Source organism: Apteryx rowi, unplaced genomic scaffold (assembly GCF_003343035.1).
Source record: "Apteryx rowi isolate R43461 unplaced genomic scaffold, aptRow1 scaffold_0, whole genome shotgun sequence".
Lineage (NCBI taxonomy): Eukaryota > Metazoa > Chordata > Aves > Apterygiformes > Apterygidae > Apteryx > Apteryx rowi.
Genome location: NW_020447195.1, coordinates 12,362,216 through 12,382,239, shown reverse-complemented (window position 1 = coordinate 12,382,239; position 20,024 = coordinate 12,362,216). Strand labels below are relative to the sequence as shown.

Sequence of the window (20,024 nt, the reverse complement as noted above, 5' to 3'; positions counted from 1 at the left end):
CCAGCGCCGCCCGTCAGGCCGCGCCCCGAGGCGCGGTGAGCCGCTGGCCGCCGTCGGAGGTGAAGCTTGTTCTCGGCGGCGTTGGGGTTCTCTGCTGCGTTGTTCTGTTCTGTTTTTGCCTTGCCCAGGAACTTCTTGCAGACTCGCGCATGATGTTTCAGTTGTGCCAAATCGGTTTCGGTGTCCTGCTTCAACTGTGTCTTGCTTTCTGAAGCTGTAGCACTACTAGTAAAATAAAACTTTGCTTTTAAGTTTACAGTTTGAGGGAGGGAGAGAGATGACTTTTAATTATTGTGGAGGGTTTACTGGCAGGTGAGCTGACATTAGCTGTTCTTCTGTAGTAACCTGCCCACTCTGGTGGTCCCTTTCTGCACTGAGGTATTATCACCTTTAAACTATCTAGCTATGTGTTCAGCTTCTTTGATTACATTCTTAGAAAAAGACTTACTAGTGACATTACTAACTCCCCTGGTGTAGCGTGCCTAAAGCTGGGATGACATTCATTTCTTCTGGTCTCACGATTATTAAATGGCCCTTAGCTATGTGTTCCACTGAGTGGAAAATGGTGAGCAGCAGTAAATACTCTTATGTGAAAGCCCTCTATTAATTCACTGTGGATTAGTGCTTGGGATTTGTTGCTTTATTTTCTAAGCCACCTGCAAATCGGAAAATATTCCAGCTTTTCATCATATAGAAAGTTCTTGCTCTCTCTTCCACCAGCGACCCCCTCCCATTCTCACCCCACAAGAAAAGGATAAGAGAATTTCTTACTGTTTTTGACATTGAATTCAAATGTCCTGCCAACAGGTATTACAGGTCTTGTTGATGATGGCTGCATGGGGTAGATATGGTATCTCAAGATTGCAAACGTGGGTGATGTTGTGTGACCAGGTGCTCACAGGGGCTGTGAAATCTCCATCCTTGAAAATATTCTGAGCTCAGCTGGACAAGGTCCTAAGCAGCCCAATCTAACTGAGAAGTTAGTCCTGCTTAGAGCAGGAGTTGGACTAGATGACCTCCAGAGGTCTCTTCTAACTTATTATATGAAAACTATTTTCCCCTCAACTGATGAGAACTTAAGTTGCAATAGCAGAATAGAAGAGAACTCTGTAGTGCTCCTGTAAAGAAAAAGGGGTCAAGATTTGAAACTTCTGATGGGAAAGGTAAAAATGGTGGGAGGAGAGGGGGAGAACAAACTTGCCTTACAGGAAGATGTTGAAGCAACTGTGGTATACGAGCTGTTTGTTTGTTTTAAACTCCACGCTGTTTAATAATTCAGTTCACTTTAAGAAGATGATTAGACTGGGAGGCATTCTCTCTCCTGCTTTTCCACAGGGCTTCCTAAAAGAAGGAGTGAAGTGATAGGAATATAGAGTTGTTGATCTTTGTCTCGCATCCTGGAGTGTGCTATTTCTCATGCTAATTAGCATTGTAGAAATACCTATGTAAAATCATCTTATAACTTAGGAAGTTTGATGTGCTTGTTTAGAAGCTGCTTTTAAATTGTAATCAACATAATTTATTGTTAGGGAGTGTGCTGGTTGTAGGGTATCTCATGATTAACAGTAGAAGTTTCTATTGATGTACTCAAATTAATTTCATGAGCTTTTTTTTTCAGGTTACTTCCATCCCTATAAACAGAAAATCCCCATCCTGCACTCCTGTAGATGAATGTTTGGGAAGGGTGACAACTTTATTGTATTAAATAGCTTTCAGTCTTGCAAGTTCACCTTGCAAGTTTCAGTGTGTTTTACTTTTTCTAAGCTTTATCTTATAGTGACTTTTAAAGCAGAAAGTATGAATCCTGAGTATTTTAGCTATGACTATTTCAGTAAGGTTATGCAGTGAATGTTGCTGATTGTTAACCTATATTATTGCAGACAAAGCTGGAGCAAAGTTGTACTTTCATAGTACTAGTGGGAATGAGTTAGCAGTACTGAATTTACGTGGGTGTGACTAAATTCCCAGCTGTGGACCCGACTTCAGTAGGAGTTGACATCTTGATGGGCACAAAGATATGATGTTTAGTATTGGTGTGAATGAGAAATTGTGTTTTCTGGTACTATAAAGCTAAGACTTCACATTTAGTGAAGCGATCCAAACATGGTCACTTCAGAGCCTTTAGAAAATGCTTCTTTGTCTCATTCAAAGCCTATACTGAAATATTTTAGGTCCCATTATGTGCTGTTAAGATGACTGTTTCCTTTCTGCTTATTAAAATATTACATAAATTTCAACACTTCTTACCAGTGAACTGAGGGAATAGATATGACAGTAATGGATGTACCGAAAAGCTTGAATTAAGATGTTTTAGTAGAAAACAAGTTTTATTTGTATTTCATTTTGAAAATAGAAATTAAAAAATTTTGAAAATAGATTACATTTACTACCTTTCAACAATACAGAGAAGCTGAACCAAAATGGTGCAGTATACATTTTTGCCAGATTTGCATATCTCTTGTATAAAGATTTCTCTGGAGTGAAGCTTGCGTCAAGCAGACCCAGTTGGCTTCTAGTCTGCAAAGCTGTTAAGTTTAATCTTGTTCCAGTTTAATTTTAATGTCATGGATTGAAATGATATGCATGGCCATTTTTCTTTTTTGCGAAGAGTTGGATTTGGAACGAAAGCAAAATGGCTCGAGGACGCAAGAGCAATAGCATCAAACAGAGCGACTTCACTAACAGCACCAATCCACAGGATTTAGAGAGAAGACTTTTTGTCGGCAATTTGCCCACAGACCACATGACTCGTGAAGAAATGGAAGAGATATTTTCAAAATATGGCAAAATAAGGGGTTAGTATTTTATCTTATGCCTTTTTGTGGCTGGGAATTCAGTCAGAAGTATAACATTCATGCCTGTCAAACACTGTCTGATGGTGTTGAGATGAGTGACTAATACTTTCCCTAAAAAGTGACCTTTTAAAGATAGCTTGCTCTACTTGCATTTTCTCTGAAAGTGTAATTCCTTCAGTATAACTGAAACCTAATGTATATATGAGCTATGTTTTATCTTTTGGGGTTGAGCTGTGGTGTTATACCAAGCAAATCTATTCTTTCAAGTGATTTCAGAGTCTCTTAACCAAATTTTGGTCACTTCATGGGCTTTTTTTGGTCACTGTCTTGTCAGAAGGAAGTTGATCTATTTTGTAATATTGTCTAATATTTCAAATTCCTTAAACTTTGCATTTTGATCTTGGTAGATTTGGTTTTCCCAAGGAACTTGAGTAGATGTTTCTGCATAATGCCCCTTTGCTTGTTCCATCTAATGGGGTTATGTAATGACCTGGGTGGAATAGTACTGTCCCTTAGTTGTAACTGGTCTTGCCCTGCTGTTAACTTTTCCAGCCCTCAGCATGTTCCATGGCTATGGGTTCGTCCAGTATGAACGTCTAGAAGACGTCCAGGCCGCTCTGGACGGTGAGAAGGGTCGCCTTTTTAAAGGGTATAGATTAGGTAAGGAAAACTGATCCATGCTGTCCTACTGACCCTAGCATGTATTCTGATAGAAAAAGAGTGCTTTTGTTTTAAAGCTCTCTAGAAAGATCATTGTGTGAAACCTGCCTAGCGTTACTCTAAAATCATTTTTACTAGGTATGTATTTTCCTTCTAAGTGCTGTGATCCATCTGCAGTGTTTTCTCTTGCTACCTCAGTCTTTCTCTGAATTTATTTTAATGTATTAATATTTTAATAAATCTATAAGCCTATGTAAGAAATGGTTCAACATGTAAGCCCTATGAAGTGTTCACTGAAACTTCATGCCCTTATTTTAAAAACATTTCATCTTGATGGGTTCAGAGGAACTGGTCACAGAACTTAGGGGGTTGTTAGATATGTGATCCTAACTTGGATTTTTTTGCACATGTGAAATTAATTTCTAAGTAGCACTACAAATTCTAGGTGCTTTAAAAGATCTCTTTTCATAAAGATGAAAATTTTGCTAAATTTGCTGGGAGCAAACCTAAACAGAAATGAATGGTTAGAAATCTATTTAAAAGTAATCTGTTAAACATAACCAAAAATTTAGTTCCAAATTTAGTTCCAAAGTAAGCCTATGGTAACATAAAAGAAGACAGTTTGACTTAGAAGGGAATAAAAGGAGCAATAAATAAATTGGGGGAAGGTTTGTGTACAGTAACAAGTATAAACCTGAAGAGGGAAGGGTGGCAAATGGACAAGGAGGGTAGAAAGATACAAGAAGAAATTATTGGCAGTGTCATAAGACAGTAAGCTTAAATAGGAAAAACTACGGGTGTCTCAAATGTTAATGTGTGATTATTTGGAAATTATAAAACTTCTTATTGGAGAAGACCACCTGGCCCTCAGTTAATGTGTCTACTCTGTTTTTGAAGAGGCAGAACATTTTGTTTTTCATATAGCTTCCATTTCAGTAGTAAACTGAAAGAAAGCAGCAGCTACCAAAACTAGATGTTTCCAAAATATTACATCTAACTTACATCTATAAGGTTCAACTATATGAAGACCTCCCTAGGCTATTGATGTTGTTTTTCCATAAACCTTGGAAAACAAGGACATTTCCAAGGGCCTGGAAAAATACTGCAGTTGTGTCAATAAGGCAGCATAAATGGACTGAGCAGACTATAGCCTGTCAGCCTGACATCAGTCCTTGATAACATAATGGATTCTTTTATCTGACACTCAACAAGAAGTGAATGCAATTAATGTCAGTCAAAATAAATCTTGTCAAACTAATTTATTCTTATGATGCTACAAGTTTTATGGATAAAAGTAGCAGTGTTGATGTAGAAGACTTCTGCAAGATACTCTATGATTAAAAAACTAAAACAATTAGAAGCAGCATAGCATTAAATGGATTTAAAACAAATCTCAATGTAATGTAGATGGAGTTACTGAGTGTTTTGAGTGGTATTCTAGAAGCAAGACTGGTTCCTGGCCATGCAGTATTTTAAATGACTTGGAAAGAAAACGCACAATCATGTTTTAAAAAAAGAGAATGGAATAATGAATGTTGAGTCACTGATAGTGAAATGACCTGGATCTCTTCCTAAGCTGGATGCAGACAAAACTGAGCTTTCAGTAAAGTCAAATGTGAAGTTTTGCATCTAGTGAAATAGAATGCAGTGTGCTTAGCGTGGAGGACTTTGTCCTCAAAAATAGTTCATGAAAGGAGCTATTGGTAGGTAGTAATTACTTGAATCCAGGAAGCTAATATGCTGCTCTTAGCAGGATTGCTTTTGTGATCCTTAGCTGTACAAAAAATAATAATAATTTATAAATAAAAGGTTATAGTACCTGTGGGCTTTTGCTACTGGAATACTGTGTTTGGTTCTGGTGTGCATAGTTCAGAAAGGATAATACTAAACTGGAGAAGCATCAGGAAAATCAGAAAGTTAACAAACTGAAGAACAAGCCATAGTGAAAGCCTCAGGATAAAGAGGTGATGTGATCTGTATGTTAAATATAGTCTTGGAGATAAAAGTGAGTTTTAATCTAGTAGGCATAGGTATGACAAGTCCTTAAATGGAAATAAATCATTTTCTTTAACAATGAAATAATTTACATTTGGAACAGTTTATTGGAGCTTTGGTGGATTCTGTCTCTGGCAATTTTTAAATCAGAATTGGATGTTTTGCTAAAAGATAAGCTCTAGTTCAATGCAACTGTTGGACTTGATAGGGATGTAATTCAAGAAAGTCTTGTCACTTGTGTTATTCAAAAGGTTGCACTGTATGATTACAGTGGCCCTGTCATCTCAAAATCCTGCAAGATAGACTTTCATTTTTTTCTCAGAAGTCGTTTTGTCAATGTTCAAATATTTAATCTGTAAATGCTGTTGGCATTAAATAAAATGTTATTAAATCTGTTCATTTTGCACAAGAAAAGAATCCCTGTGAAAGGTGTTTTTTCTTTCAGTAAAATATTTGTTCAGATTTAACTGCAGTTGATTTTTTTTTAATCTTGAAAGAAATGTATGATACTGAATGTTAAAAAAAATCATAATCTAGGTTTCTGCAATGGCATCTTAAAACAGAAAATAAAAATAAAAATCTTAAACCAAGGAAGCAGATAGTGTCTTGCTTAAAGAGAAAATTTGACTTCAAGGGGGGAGAAGAAAAAAATCTCCACTAAAAATTATATGCAAGGAGTACAATTACTTCAGGTATGCAGTTTGAGTATTAAATATAATTGTTAGAGCACAAAAAGGTCAAACTTTGGGAGAGTAACTCCACTTTTGCATTACACTCTAATACTTCCATATATAAGTATTTTCATATCTTCGATGAGGAAAACTATGTAGGCAGTAAACGTCCATCGTTTTTAGTTTATGACAGTAGACAATGCAGCCTTTCTAATCCTGGAGAGAGTCTTTTATAGTCCTGTGAATGTTACCATGCTGGATTCCTAGTTAAAGTTCACATTGCACTTGCCTCTCTTACTGTGAAAAGAAACACTATTTCTTAATTTACAACAAGAGCAAAGATTGGAACTAATCACTTAATTCTAATTTTAATCTTGAAAGTCATCGAGGATAGTTGGGGAAGTTATGAAAGATATTAAGACTGAGTCTGCTTACAGGTCTTATATACCATCTTCATGCACTTGAAGAGCTTTGAAAGTATTTCATGTAAATAACTAATAAGTATTTTTAACTATTGATAGATTCTCAAAGAGCAGATAGGACCTAGGTTTGTTTTCTTGTTTTTTGTTTTTTGTTTGCCTTTTTCCCTTAAAAGGCTCAGAGTAAAATGTCAGAAATCATTTCTGTTTGTTCTTGCCCCCGCTCAAGTACGCTATTTTGTCTTCAGTCAGCTGTAAGAGAAGGTTTTGTTATTTCACAATAGAACACTGTTGGCCTTATTAGTTTTGGGCAACTTTTTATTTTCTGGTTGAGGACAAGACTCTGTTTCTTCAGCTTTCCTTTACTTTCTTCTATTTCACCTTAAGGTGTTTTTCATGGAGATACTCAGAAGCCAACCAATTTTCAAATTTCTAATCTGTTGCATCTGTTTGCATCATATTGACAGAGGTGTTTTGAATGCACCATGTTGACTTCATAAGGAGCTCTTGCTTGGGCTCGGGCTCCTTGGATCCATTTTCCTCAGTGGAAGAGGTTGTACAATTTGCTCCAACAGTCCCTTGGAAGACAATTGAATGTGCCATTTGAGAACCCTTGGATTCTTTTCGACAAGGGTAGCAGCATGCTCCATTGAACAGGACTGGCTGTGAATTTAAGATTGTGCTGGCCAACAACTTCCATTTGCAAAGGTTTTCAGACTCTACTTTTTCTCCTAGAGTCCATGAGTTGCATTCTGCTTGCTCATAGACTGCAGAAGAAAGAGATTCTCTTATGGAATGAAGAGTCTGGATGTAGGCCTGAACATAAGGGGTTAAAGTTTCACCCAAGCTGTCCACCCTATTTCGAAGTCAGAAAAATCCATGAAAATTTTATTGCATTGTACTATCTAAACTTAATAAAAATTGTCAAAGCGACAATGTCTCTCTGCTGAATGGATTTTCTTGCACCATCTGGATGTCACTGAACTTAAGTTGCTTTCATTTGAATTGTGCTGATGATCTTTTTTTTGTTCCATAGCATTGAACAGATGGGTTGATTATTCTTTACAGATATTAATAAAGCAGCGGAAAGAAGAAATATGAATAAGGCTTCATCAAGGTCCAGTCCGGCACGAAGGTAAAGTACCTGGAAGCAGTGAGTTATACTAGGAAGGTCAGGCTTTTGGGGCATGAGCCCACTTGTCAGTGCTAAATGTCTGTCTCTTCCCTACCGCCACCTCCCCAGTCAAGTGGAGATACTCAAGTGAAACAATCAGGACGTGGCAGCTCCACCTTTAAGGGCCTTGCTGTCTCTAACACCTCAGGAGGCACAAGGGAAACTTTGTGTTTGTTGCTGTTACTACAACTAAGTGTTGTGTTTTGCAGCACAGGTTGTACAAGACCTGTAAGAAAGAATAAACTTGATGTTTGCTCCCGATTCTCAAGCATCGGAGAAGCTAAGGCATCTGTAGAGAATGCCAAAGGACTGTGGCATTCTCTGTGCTGTGCTGCGGAGGACTTTAGGATTTTGCATCTTGATGTCGAAAGCTTCCTGTGCTGAATTGAGACTGGAAAAGGAGTGTGTGAGCAAAGCACAGGATGGAATAAACGTCTTTATTGCACTGTACATGTGCACTTGCATTGCCAGTGTATGGAAGATGTGAATCTGCCTGCTTCTCCTAYGTTTCCCAGCCTTCAGTAGGTACAGTGTGTTCAACTCCTGCACATCCTGTACATATGAAGTCACAAGCAGGTGGAGAAGACATGGATTCTCCTGCCTCAGGAAGAAGACTTCTATTGCTTTTCCATAGCATACTAGGGAGTGCAAGAAGACATGCTGTGGTTGCGTTTGGCATAAGCCATGCATCTTTTATGCTTATACCTTAAAGCTCTGCACACAAAAAGGAGTGTTACATATTGAACTTGAAGGTCATCAAGCTCTCAAGTGTCTGATATGCTGTATTAATTTGGCTCATTAAATTATCAAAAACTGGAGAAAAGTATGTGCAGCTAGCAAGACATCTACCACCAAAAATGGAAGGAATAGATGCCAAGAATTGCGACTAGATCTTTTGGATATGCTGCACTTATTCTGCATAGGGCCAAATGCATTTGCAAAGACCAGTGAATGCACATCAGGCCCTGGAAATGCTTCAGGCATGCAGCTGGGGTTCACATTGCGGATGCTGCAAGCACAAGAGTAGCTGGCATAATGCTGCAAGCATTGGGCCTGGGCAGTGTCAGATATGCTGATATTGCTGGCAGGGCCCCCCAGGAACACTGCAAGCACACGAGCAGCAGACACTGGTGCCACATCTTGGGTCTGAGTGGCACTGCAGTTGCCTAATGCTGTAGGCATTGGTCAGCACAGTAGTTGCAAGTGGTAGGCACCTGTGCCACAGGTGTTGGGTCATGGACAGCACTGCAGAAGGACAAGCAGCAGGCACCGATGCTGCAGGCATTGGGACCTGTTTGATACTGCACGTGTGCGAGCAGTGGACGCTCATGCTGTGGGCTACAGGCATTGGGCTCTAAGGAGCACTGCAGGTGCGTGAGCTGTGGGCACTGATGCTGTGGGCATTGGACTGTGGACTAGACCACCACCGCAGCTGCTGAAGCAGTAGGTGCTGCTGCCACAGTCATGCGGCTGTGACTGGTGCCGCAGATACAATGGCAGTTTGATGTCAGGGGCTCTGGGTCCCAACCAGCACCACAGGCGCAAGCGGTGATGATGAGGTCATGGGCGTCGAGTCCTGGGCAACGCTGCAGGTGCACAGGCCATGGACATTGGACTCAGGATCATACTGCAGGCTTGTGAGCCACAGCTGCTGATGCCAGGGTACTGAGTCCCAAGCCACACTGCAGGTCCAGGTGATGGTGCTGTGCCAGTGGTATTGAGTCCCAAGCAACACAGCAGATGCAGGCAGTAGTGCTGACTCTGCAGGAGTTGGGCCCTGGTGATGGAGACCCAGGAACAGAAGGCTGTTGTGCCTTAATGCTGCTGTATCTGTGCAAGCAGCAGGGCAGTGGTGCAAGTTGCCAGAGCAGAGGCACCGATACCACATCTGTAGTTCTGTTGCAAGAGTCATAAATGTGTTGTTCATTCTGGATCTTTCTGTCATTGCAGATAATGAATATGGCCTGTTACAGCAAGAAAAAAAAAGGAATAAATGTCATATGCAAAACAATTATGCTGCATCTGGCTGTTGTGCTATATAATCTTACAGCTGTAGGAGGATTGGATACAGAGTATTCATCACAGCCAATTAAAGTTTCTCCTGAGCTTCTGCTGTCATTCACTTTAGGTTGCGGGGAGGGCGCAGGGGGAGACAATGTGTATCGCACATGGTGTGTGGTTACACTACAGATCACAGGCAGAAACACAAGGCTGATTTGTGTGCCTGAGATACAAAGGCAGTTCACACTTGAAGCAAATGTGTGTGCAATTACAGTGCTTCTTTTACAGAAGATTATATATGCTCTCAGTGGCAATGCTGTAGTTTGTTCCAAGATCTGTTTTCTATCTGACATAAAAATAGAGAATGCCAGCAATCCTATGTATCCCCCCAGGACAAGGGGGCGTCTAAACTGCCAAAATCCATGCACAGAATCTGCACGTCCTTCTAATTCACTCTTTGCTCTACCTGATATTTAAACTTGAGCAGCTGATTTGCTGCTCTTGTCTCCAAATGGCTACTAAGTGAATGTGCTATAGTGGAAACAAGCCTATGTTCTGYATGTCTTTCAGAAACTAGATTAGTGTCAGCTAGAGGACATTAGAAGTCTGTCAGGTTTTGGAAATAAAAAAATTAAAAAAAAATTGTTTTCAATACTTGTCAATATCCTGGGGAAAGAATGTTCTAAGCATGTGAAACTCAGTAGTTTCTTCACAAGATTTTTTTTGTACATTCAACTTAGACTAGAGTGAAAGTTATGTTTTCTCTGGAAAACAAAATACTACCTGGAAAAAAATCTACCTTTTGGAAAAGATGAAGAATGGAATCTCACTCTTCCTTGCCTCTGAAGACAGTACAGTACAAAGTCTGAATGAAACGGATCGTTCAGATTTGACAGAGAACCCTGCTGATGGTGATACAGTGCTGGTTGGGTTTAGTACCCTTTTAATATGGGGCATCATAAAAATAAGACTGACTTTCTGCAGAAACCGTCCCTTCAAAGTCAGGACACATCAGTAGCTACCATTGCTTTCTGCTAGCAGTACAAAACCAGCATTAACATGGAACCGACTGTTGGATTGCAACAAGCTCTTTTTTTAGTCACATGCCAATAACAGATTATTTCAGGAATTCTGCTGTCATCAAATAGTGAATTTAATGGGTCCTTTGAATGCTGCTAGCTATGCCATACTCATGTGTTAGGTTACAGCACCTTGAATTCTCTCAAAGAATGTACAAAAGCACATCTGATAGATAATCCGTTGCTGCCTTTGGAGGCTGGAGGCCTTGGAATGATCTTGGATGGTTTCTTAAGTGCTTGTTCACTTCTTCCACAGGTGTCCTACATTTTTAGTGATGCTCCAGTACAGAACTTTCTGGGACTTGTTTGGTTATGATAAACATTTGAATTACGAACCTTCTCCAGGGTGCTTTGACAAATATGTTTTTGGGCAATTCTTGCTGTTGTGGGATAGGAGGGAGGATTCAGCGGCTGAGAGAAGGGTCACTCTGGCACCTCAGGTAAGAGATCTAGCGGTAACGATATTCATGTGGTCTAATAGAATTTCCCTGGTATTTTTCTCAGAGAGCAATATGCCTATGGGGATGGCCGAGATGCCAGACGTGATCGCTCCCCTCTTCGGGGGAGCCCACGAAGAGACCCAAGAGACGGCAGAGATGGTAGAAATGGGCGAGATTCCAGAGATGCTCGAGATATTCGAGCTAGAGATATGCGTGATGCCAGAGACCACAGGGACCCACGGGACCTGCGAGATCCCCGAGATCTTCGAGACCCCCGGGATATCAGGGATCCAAGAGACTTGCGGGACCCTCGTGATGTCAGAGATCTTCGTGACCCACGGGAGCCACTGTATGATCGATACAGGGATCCGCGCGATGTGAGGAATCCACGAGATATGAGGGATCCACGTGATGTCAGGGATCCACGAGATGTGAGAGATCCTCGGGACCCTCTGTATAGGTAATCTACACAGGATTGTATTTGCCAACACGATTTTTTGGAGTTCCTGCCTCCATGGTTATACTGGTTTGAGTGGTATCAGGCTTTCAGGAGAAGATAATTGCTCTAGTTGGGGACAGTTGGGTACCTACTTTGTGTCATGGGGGGAGCAGGTGGATACTTCAGTAATTAAACTTGAGGAAGGCCTGCATGTGATGCATTGGCAAAAGTTATTGCACGAGATCATATTGATATATGGGAACCCTTGCTTCTTCTGTAAATGTTTGTTGCAGACGAGATGAAGCATATGACCGTTATCTTCGCCTTGAAGACTACTATCGGAGGAAGGATGACTCTTACTATGACCGTTACAAAGAGCATTTTGATAGAGCACCAGTGAATTCAGAAGGTTAGTGCCTTCAAGAGTTAACATTAACATTTTAATGGGCAGATTCACGTTCTCCCTCTGGAAGGATACAGGAGATTCCTTCAGGACTGAAGATTGTAAACATGTCTGCAGTGCATTAAGTTCTGTGACACTGGGTTGTTCTGAGATTTAGAGACAGACTGGCCACATACTGCTAATTGCTCCAAGCAAATCCAAAGGACGTTATTTGTTCTGTCCATTTCTGTGGTTTGCTTTCAGACCGTATGAAGCGTGAGGAGCGACGTCGAGAGGAGCTATACCGTCAATACTATGAGGAAATCAAGAGACGTTTTGATGCAGAGAGACCTGTGGATTGTTCTGTGATAGTGGTGAATAAGCAGACTAAGTAAGAAAATAGTTGTGACCGTGTTTATTATTCGTAGTAGAAGAAAATAGAATTAAATTTACTTCTGCTTTTGGGCTGTTTGCCTTGCAGCTAGCTGCCTTTGAGGAGGGTGGTTTTAGGACCCTGAGAAAGCTGGTGCTTCTGTTGCTGTTCTAGGAATATTTATTGTGGGATGGAGAAATACCTTTGTACCTTGTGCTTTACTTTTGTTTTCCTCTTGTCACCTACCACCACACCATCTCTTGAAAACTTATGTACCCACTGTCACAACAGGTTACAGTGGCCTGTGCTTGTTATTCATGGATTGAATGACATGCGCCTTGTTAATATGTGCTCATCAGTACATAGTTCAAAGCAGTTGCCAGTGTGGAGTCATGGGGGTATTCATTTCAGATCTCCTTTCAAAATGGTTACTAAGTCAGGCATCCTTCAATACCATTATTAATACAAGAAATATAAAATCACAGTGTAAGAAATATAAAATCACTGCTGAAAATAGTCATGAACAATACCAAAAGTATGTGGTGAATAACAAGGACTCTCTCATGGTGCAGTCTGAACTCTTGCTAAGGTGTCCCCATTCAAACAAAACGTGTTTTATTTATTACAGCTAAATGTGAGGTCATTCATCTAGAAATAAAAATGCAGGCCATGCCTGCAGAAAGGTCGTATTTCTCTTGGAACGTAATGATTTAAAAGAATTTTAGGAGTCAAATGGACTTGCTGTGGCAAAAATGCTAATGCGTCTTTGGTCTGGAGAGTAGACTGTGTTGGGAGCAGGGAGATAGGCCTGTGCATGGTAGAATGAGAGGAGTGCCATAGTGATAACACCAGTCTGGTGGTTCCTATATCTTTAAAAATATATATATTGAAGAATAGCAAAGATGTAGATAATCATAAATCTGGTTTGAGGTCTGAAGAAAATGTTTACCAAGGGGAAACCTAATGCTCTTGTGTCTTTAGCCCTTCTGAAAAAAGATCAAGAGTTGAATTTAATATTGCCATATCGGTGAGGCAGAAGGGGATAGTTGGCACTTACCTGATCTGGTGGTTGAAGACAGAACAGAAAATGAGTGCTGGCAACAAAGTGAAATTAGAAATAAATTTTTGTGGTTTGCTTTTAATGGAGCTGATTACCTATTGGAACAGATTTTTAAAGGGAATGTTAGATTCTTTATCTCTTGGTAACTAAAAGTGTTTGGAAGATATTTTAATAGAGCACAAATTATTGTATACAAAGAGAATTTTGTGCAGTCTTTTGTACAGAGGGGTCAGTACAAGGTCCTACAGATCCTTTTGGTCTGTAACAGCCACAGACCTTAAGAGCTGGAGCATGTTGATAAATCTTGGATTTCAAAGCACTGGTGTCACCTGCTATAGAACTGTTGAGAGGTGATTCCTGGATGACTTCAATGTATAATCAGCGTAACTTAAAAATTCTTGAAATGACAGTGTTGGGGAGGAGGGAAAAAACAGTTTCGTCACCAGTATATGTTGGGGAATAGTGGCTGTTACAATGTTTGCATTCAGCGATGATAAATTGGACCTCTTTCGAAAGCTGAGAATGCACATACAGTAAATTTGTCAGAATGTATATACAGTTGGTATTGCAGTTTTGATACTGAGTACTGTRTCCTAACAAAAGGTTTGAAAACTTAAAGCTGGGCTCTCTGAGCTATGGTTTGTGTTTGGGAAGTCTGCAGGACAGTAGATAGAGGAAAAACTGATTCACGGATGCTATGTTTATACTGGGAAAGAGCAAAAAGCAACTAGCAGAACAAATATATTTAGAACTCAAGTGGCTGTGTATTGGTACTTACTCTCTGAAAATTAATCTTCAAGCCCAGAAGTTGGTCTGTGCTGCCGTGAATTGGAATAAGGTACATTTGAACAGTTAGGATACTGAACGTAGCACAAGTAACTGACCTATGGAAGCTAGTTGTTTTGTTTTATGCCTGTTAGATTTCTGCAGGCATAACTAACCTCACTTAATATGAGTTCAGTTTAAACACATTTGTATTTAAGCAAATTTATAATAGTGAAAATCTCTTTTCAGACGCTCTTTCTTAGCTAAGCTGAGGCTTGTTTGTAACCTATTTCAGTTAGGCTGAAATGACTGATTCACACCAAAATAAGGGTAGAGTATGGGCTTTTATATTATTCTAGTGATATTGGTTTAATACTGCCCTTCAGTTAAACTTTATGAAGCCATTAGAAAAGTGAATCTGAGATGGAGAGAATGAATGTGCCAGGGTTTCTGTTTCTGTATATACTGACTTGTTGACCTCTGCTGGTTTTGCTTTGTGGTAGGGAGTACGCAGAGTCAGTGGGGCGGAAAGTGCGGGACCTGGGCATGGTAGTGGACCTGATCTTCCTCAACACAGAGATGTCACTGACGCAAGCCCTGGATGATGTGAGCAGAGGAGGGTCTCCTTTTGCCATTGTCATCACCCAGCAGCATCAAGTTCACCGCTCTTGCACCGTTAACATCATGTTTGGCACCCCACAAGGTACTGAGGTCTCAATGGGCTGTGCAGCTATGTGGACACTCTGAACTTCTCAAAGTGCTGCTCTAGAACATTTTCTTTCAAGCAGAATCACACAGAATGAAGTTCATCCTGTCTCTGACATAACTGGTTATTAATGAATTGACACTGTGTCATAAATGTGAATAGCATTAGTTACAAGTTTCCTTAATATTTTATGATCTCTTGCCAAAAGGACTGTTTAATTACTGCCAAGAGAAAATCTCAGCTGTATTTTTAGCACCTGCCATCACCAGCCCTTGCATCTTAGGGCAGGTCATGAGCTATAGCTCTAGAAATGATTGATCTGCTTTGATAGACTTCTGAGTATTACCAGTCCAGCCTTTGTTTATCACTTGTTGCTCTCAAAGACAGAGTGCTTGGAATGTGACAAATCACGGGACAGATTTTATAACCAAATGAGATTTAAGGAAGAAAAATAGGGATAGCTTATTCTGTCAAGGTAAAGATTTGATTGTGAAATTGGAAACAGTTATAAAAAGATACAGCTATAAAGTGATTGGGTATATGTGCTCTCCTTCTTTAGCACCATTTACACTTGCCATATCATTTTCCATCACAGAGTGTGACTTGGTTGTTGTGAGCCTGAGGGTGGGTTTTAACAAACATCTTATCAGAGTGTGATTTTGGAAAGCCAGCCTCTTGCTCTGATCACTGGCCCATTCACGTTCCGTTTACAGATGTGGGTTGTTGACTGCAGTTGAGCTTTCAAAGGTTATTTCTCCCTTACTGTGTTCTCAAGTAATGTTTTGTCAGATTCACTTGGGAGAGCTAACTTCTGAATGCAGATTCACTCCTTTTGGTTGCTTACTGACTGAAGAAGTCCAGTTTCTTTTAACATATGATGCAGATGTGATGGGAGGGGTCTCTCCATTTCCTGTGGAAATACAGCCCAACCACATTTCCATCGGACTTTCTACTGCCCTTGTTTTTGACTCTCAACACCTTTACTTTAAAAAAAAACAGTCTTTCCTTTTCCTTCACTGGATCTAACATTGTATCAGATCTCATCAGAAGCCCAGTCATTAACTCATGCACAGCTCTTCATAGAAATTAAATATGCTGTAGCTGAATGGCATATGGACATCTTTCCATGCATACTAGTGTTAGGGAGCTCTATCACAACTTGTATAAAGCATAATAGTAAAATGAACCTCAATTTCCTGTCATGAGGAAAAGGGGTGGCAGGATTTGTAGATCTGTAGGCTTCAAAAGTGCCCAGAGCTTTAGGCCCTTTTTGGAAGATAAAGTCCTTTTTATAATTCGCCTGCTTTAATTTATATTCTAGGGACTATTTGCATATGTGCTTTGTGAGGTGGAAATAATGACCACAAAAACGTTTAAAACGTAGCTGCAAAAAAAAAAAAGTTGGAATTAACTATTATTTGTTTTATCATAAAGGAACTTTAAATTTATTGCTGCTTATTTCCCCCAGAGAATGAGCAGAATGAGCACTATGAAATTCAGCCAGTGCTTCCTTCCTCCGCATCTTCTGCATGCACACACACTATATTAAGGCTTTGACAGTATGGAACCAAAAAAAAGATTTACGTCACTTTTTAGTCTGCTCTGAGAAGCCTTATCATCCTTCATAGGGCGAGTTTTGGACCTGTCCAAGAATTTAGCAATAAAACAGCCGGAACAGTCTCCTGCTGGAAGCAAGGAGAATTTGTGAGAGGCAGAGGGAGTTGCTTTCTCTTTTAACTGGGGGAGAGGCAAGAAAGGCATTTGCTAGGCTGGTGTGATGTCATCTTGGAGCCCTCAACTATTGAAGGAACAGAGGATGGACTTGTTGGGTGATAGTCTTGAGACTTCTGTTGGCTTTTGAAGCAATTACAAAATTGAACTGTCCTTTTACTGTGTGTCTAGGGAGATTTCCAAGTCTATGCTTGCGATTCCAAAGAGGTACCTGTCTGTTGAATGAGATGTGCTAGTGTGAGTGAGGCAAAGGATCTCCTGTTAACGTCACTTTGGTGTGCTTAAAGTGTTTCTTTTCCTTGCGCAGAACACCGCAACATGCCCCAAGCTGATGCCATGGTGCTGGTGGCAAGAAATTATGAACGCTACAAGACAGAATCACGGGAGAAGGAGCGTGAGGAAATAGCCAGGCAGGCTGCCAAGATGGCAGATGAAGCTGTTCTGCAAGAACGAGAGCGCCCACCCCCCATGGAGGAGGGTGTCAGAGGAGGTCACCCTCCGGGGATTCAGACTCTCTTGAACCTGCTGGCAGACAATCGCTATCTAACTGCTGAGGAGACTGATAAAGTAATTAATTACTTGAGAGACCGGAAGGAAAGGTTACTTAGGGGAAGCACTGATTCTCTGCAGGGTAAGTTTCTCAGCCTTAGACAGCGTTATTAATCATTTGGTCTGTGGGCTGTCCAGACTGGGAAAGGAACACAATGGTGGGGTTAGAGGGGAGTACAAGTGCCGTAGCTTTCTCACACAGTGCCTTATCTTGCTGAGATAGATGCATCCTCAGGAGTCCTGAGACTGCTCTTATCTTTCATGTGACACAACTTTCATATTGGATTCTCTCAGGGAAACCACAGAGCTGCTATAACTGGTTTGGCTGCTGCATAAAGGGCAATAATTCTGTTAAATGGTTTGGGTTCCCCAGAGCTGTGCAGCTCTCCTGTTTAGAGTGTGGGTAGTCACTGACAATTTTGTCTTCAGTAGGTGTCTTACTTGGTTCCTTTAGGTGCCTCTTCAAAGGCATTTGCAGAGCTTTAACCCTCTTCCCTTTCTTTCCCAGCACCCATGTCAAGGCAGTCTTTGGGGGCACCTTCAGGATCATCCTTGGGCAGTCAGTCCAGCCTTCCAAGCTCCCAGGCTCATCAGGGTTCACAGCCTCTGGTCTCTGCTCCTTCTGTTCCAGTATCCTCTGCTAATCCTCAGCAGGAGCTTCAAGCGAAAATCCTCAGTCTCTTCAACAGTGGGGCAGCAGCAGCAGCAGCAGCTGCTGTAGCAAACAGCAGTTCTGCAGCCTCTGCAGGTACTTCGGGTGGCACTCCGAATCAGAACTTTGCTAACATGGCCAGCAGTCAGGCCCGGTCAGCACAGATAAGTGCTGCAAACTTAAACCAAGCTCAGCAGAGATTGCAGACTCCAAGCACACAGCTTCCAGCTCTCCAAGGCCCTTCAAGGAATGCAGGTCCAAGACCCGGGGCTCCTCCACCAGCTCAGTCACTCTACGGTCAGCACCAAAATCGCCTGCCTGCTCCTGGCAATGTACCTACTCAAAGGCCAGTATCTTCTGGTATCAACTTTGACAACCCTAGTGTACAGAAAGCGTTGGACACCCTTATCCAGAGTGGTCCTGCACTCTCCCACCTAGTGAGCCAAACAGTGGCCCAGGGGCGAGCAGGGTCCTCAGCCCAGCAACCTATGGGTTCCTACCAGCGACACTATTAAAGCTGAGCTGTCAAGCCCTTTCCCCTTCCCTTTGCCATTCCATACTTATAGCTGTTTAAAGAGTCTCCTGTTCCTGACACAGGACAAATGCCCCTGGATATGCATGTCCTCTCCACTTTGGCGAGAGTTTACCTCCAGTGGCATTGCTGCTGAGTGTTGCTAGCGCTGCTCTTCCTCACCTTGGTCTGGTTAGCAACGCCCGGAGAACTGTGCTCTGTTTTCTCAGTGACAGGATGTGCTGAGAGCTGCTGTGGGTATTTGATTGTTTTGTCCAAGCCAGAAGTTGCTGCAATGACAGTCCTTCTGCATTTTCCTCTCTCCCAGTAGCTGGTGCACCTTCACATTGCAGTGCAGTCTGATCTCACTGAATGGTCTTATTATAGTTTTGGATCAGTGGTTTTGAGAAAATGAGACAGGGGACTGAGCAGAGTGGTACCCTGACTGGGCCTTCTTGGAGACACACCTTTTTGAAACAGGCACTATTTTTCTTTGATTTTCARTTTTTTTTTTTAATGGCATATAAGCCAGTTTAAAAGAAAAGTACGGTGGTAGCACTAGCAGCTGAACTCATGAAGCGCATGCCTAACTACCACTCAGTAAATGAGTACAGTGCGGTTTGATCCTTCCACAGCTAGGACTGTCATTCCCTGACAGAGTGAGGCAAACATAAATAGTCCTTACCTGGCCAAGCTTATGGAAATTGGTAACTTTGGTCTGAGCACTGTGGTATATCTGAAACATGAGAACTTCCAGCCAAGGCAGAGTTTTCAAATATTCTGTCAATTTCCTGCACTCAAGTAGTCAAATTTTAAGAACAGTCTGTTAAATCTGGTGTATAAATTTCCTTTTCTTATGACACTGCTTTGGGGCAGTTGGCTACTGTCACCCAGTAGCCCAGCCACAGCCGCAGTGGTGTGCTGCTGGAAATAACTGCAGCCGGTTACCAGGTGGTGATTGTCTGTCCTCTGAAACTTCATCTTGCTGTTGATTGATGTTTTATCCATCCAAGGTGTGAGAGGCAGTGCCAAGATGCAATAGTATGGTTTTATACATTTTTTTCAACACTTCGGTAGCTGCAGCAAACAGTTGAGTGGAAAATCAGGCAGATTCTTCACCATGTTTTTAACCAGTGACGTACTTTGATACCAGAACACAAAACATCTCTATGTGGTCCTCCTTTGCACAGCCTTTCTTACAGTCTGTAGGCTTCCTGCAGAGGATTGAAAGAAACTAAAAAAGCAAAGTTCATGGAGCAAAGAATTTTTTGTCCCAGGTGGTTTGTGTTGTAGCATTTTTTTTCTCTGTGCTGTTAACAAGAGGACATTACTTTTTAATAAAAAGGCAGGAAAAATGTTTTGTTGTGTTTTTGACACTTAACAACTTGAGTAATACTGGAATACATTATTCCATTGCATTTGCTGTTATTCTCTTCTTCCGGGTAAGCTGCTTCAGACACGGCCTGGTGCTGCATGCTAAGGGGAAAGCATACAAATTTTACTGTGCCCAACTGTAAGGATATTGTAGTCTCTCTCAGTTTATACTCCTTTAGTTTTAAAGCACTTCATAGATATTTATTCTCATGCAGTGAATTAAGAGAATTCAGACAGTATCAAGCAGA

At 41.1% G+C, this 20,024-nt stretch overlaps 1 protein-coding gene across 5 annotated transcripts; it reads left to right on the top strand.

The window, feature by feature from the left end:
- Window positions 1-265: 265 nt before the first annotated feature.
- Window positions 266-19,759, top strand: NCOA5 (nuclear receptor coactivator 5). 5 transcript variants are annotated; one of them, XM_026059504.1, is made up of 10 exons: window positions 266-1,163; window positions 2,609-2,795; window positions 3,348-3,455; window positions 7,609-7,675; window positions 11,299-11,694; window positions 11,967-12,082; window positions 12,320-12,446; window positions 14,757-14,956; window positions 16,998-17,321; window positions 17,748-19,759. In XM_026059504.1, the coding sequence occupies exons 1-10, from the start codon at window positions 1,155-1,157 to the stop codon at window positions 18,404-18,406; spliced, it is 2,193 nt and encodes a 730-aa protein (XP_025915289.1). In that variant the 5' UTR covers window positions 266-1,154; the 3' UTR covers window positions 18,407-19,759. The 5 variants fall into 5 exon arrangements, with proteins under 5 accessions (XP_025915289.1, XP_025915368.1, XP_025915457.1 ...); XM_026059583.1 differs by having other exon boundaries at window positions 266-2,795; window positions 7,577-7,675; XM_026059672.1 differs by lacking the exons at window positions 266-1,163; window positions 2,609-2,795; window positions 3,348-3,455 and having other exon boundaries at window positions 7,628-7,675; window positions 7,924-11,694.
- Window positions 19,760-20,024: the final 265 nt, after the last annotated feature.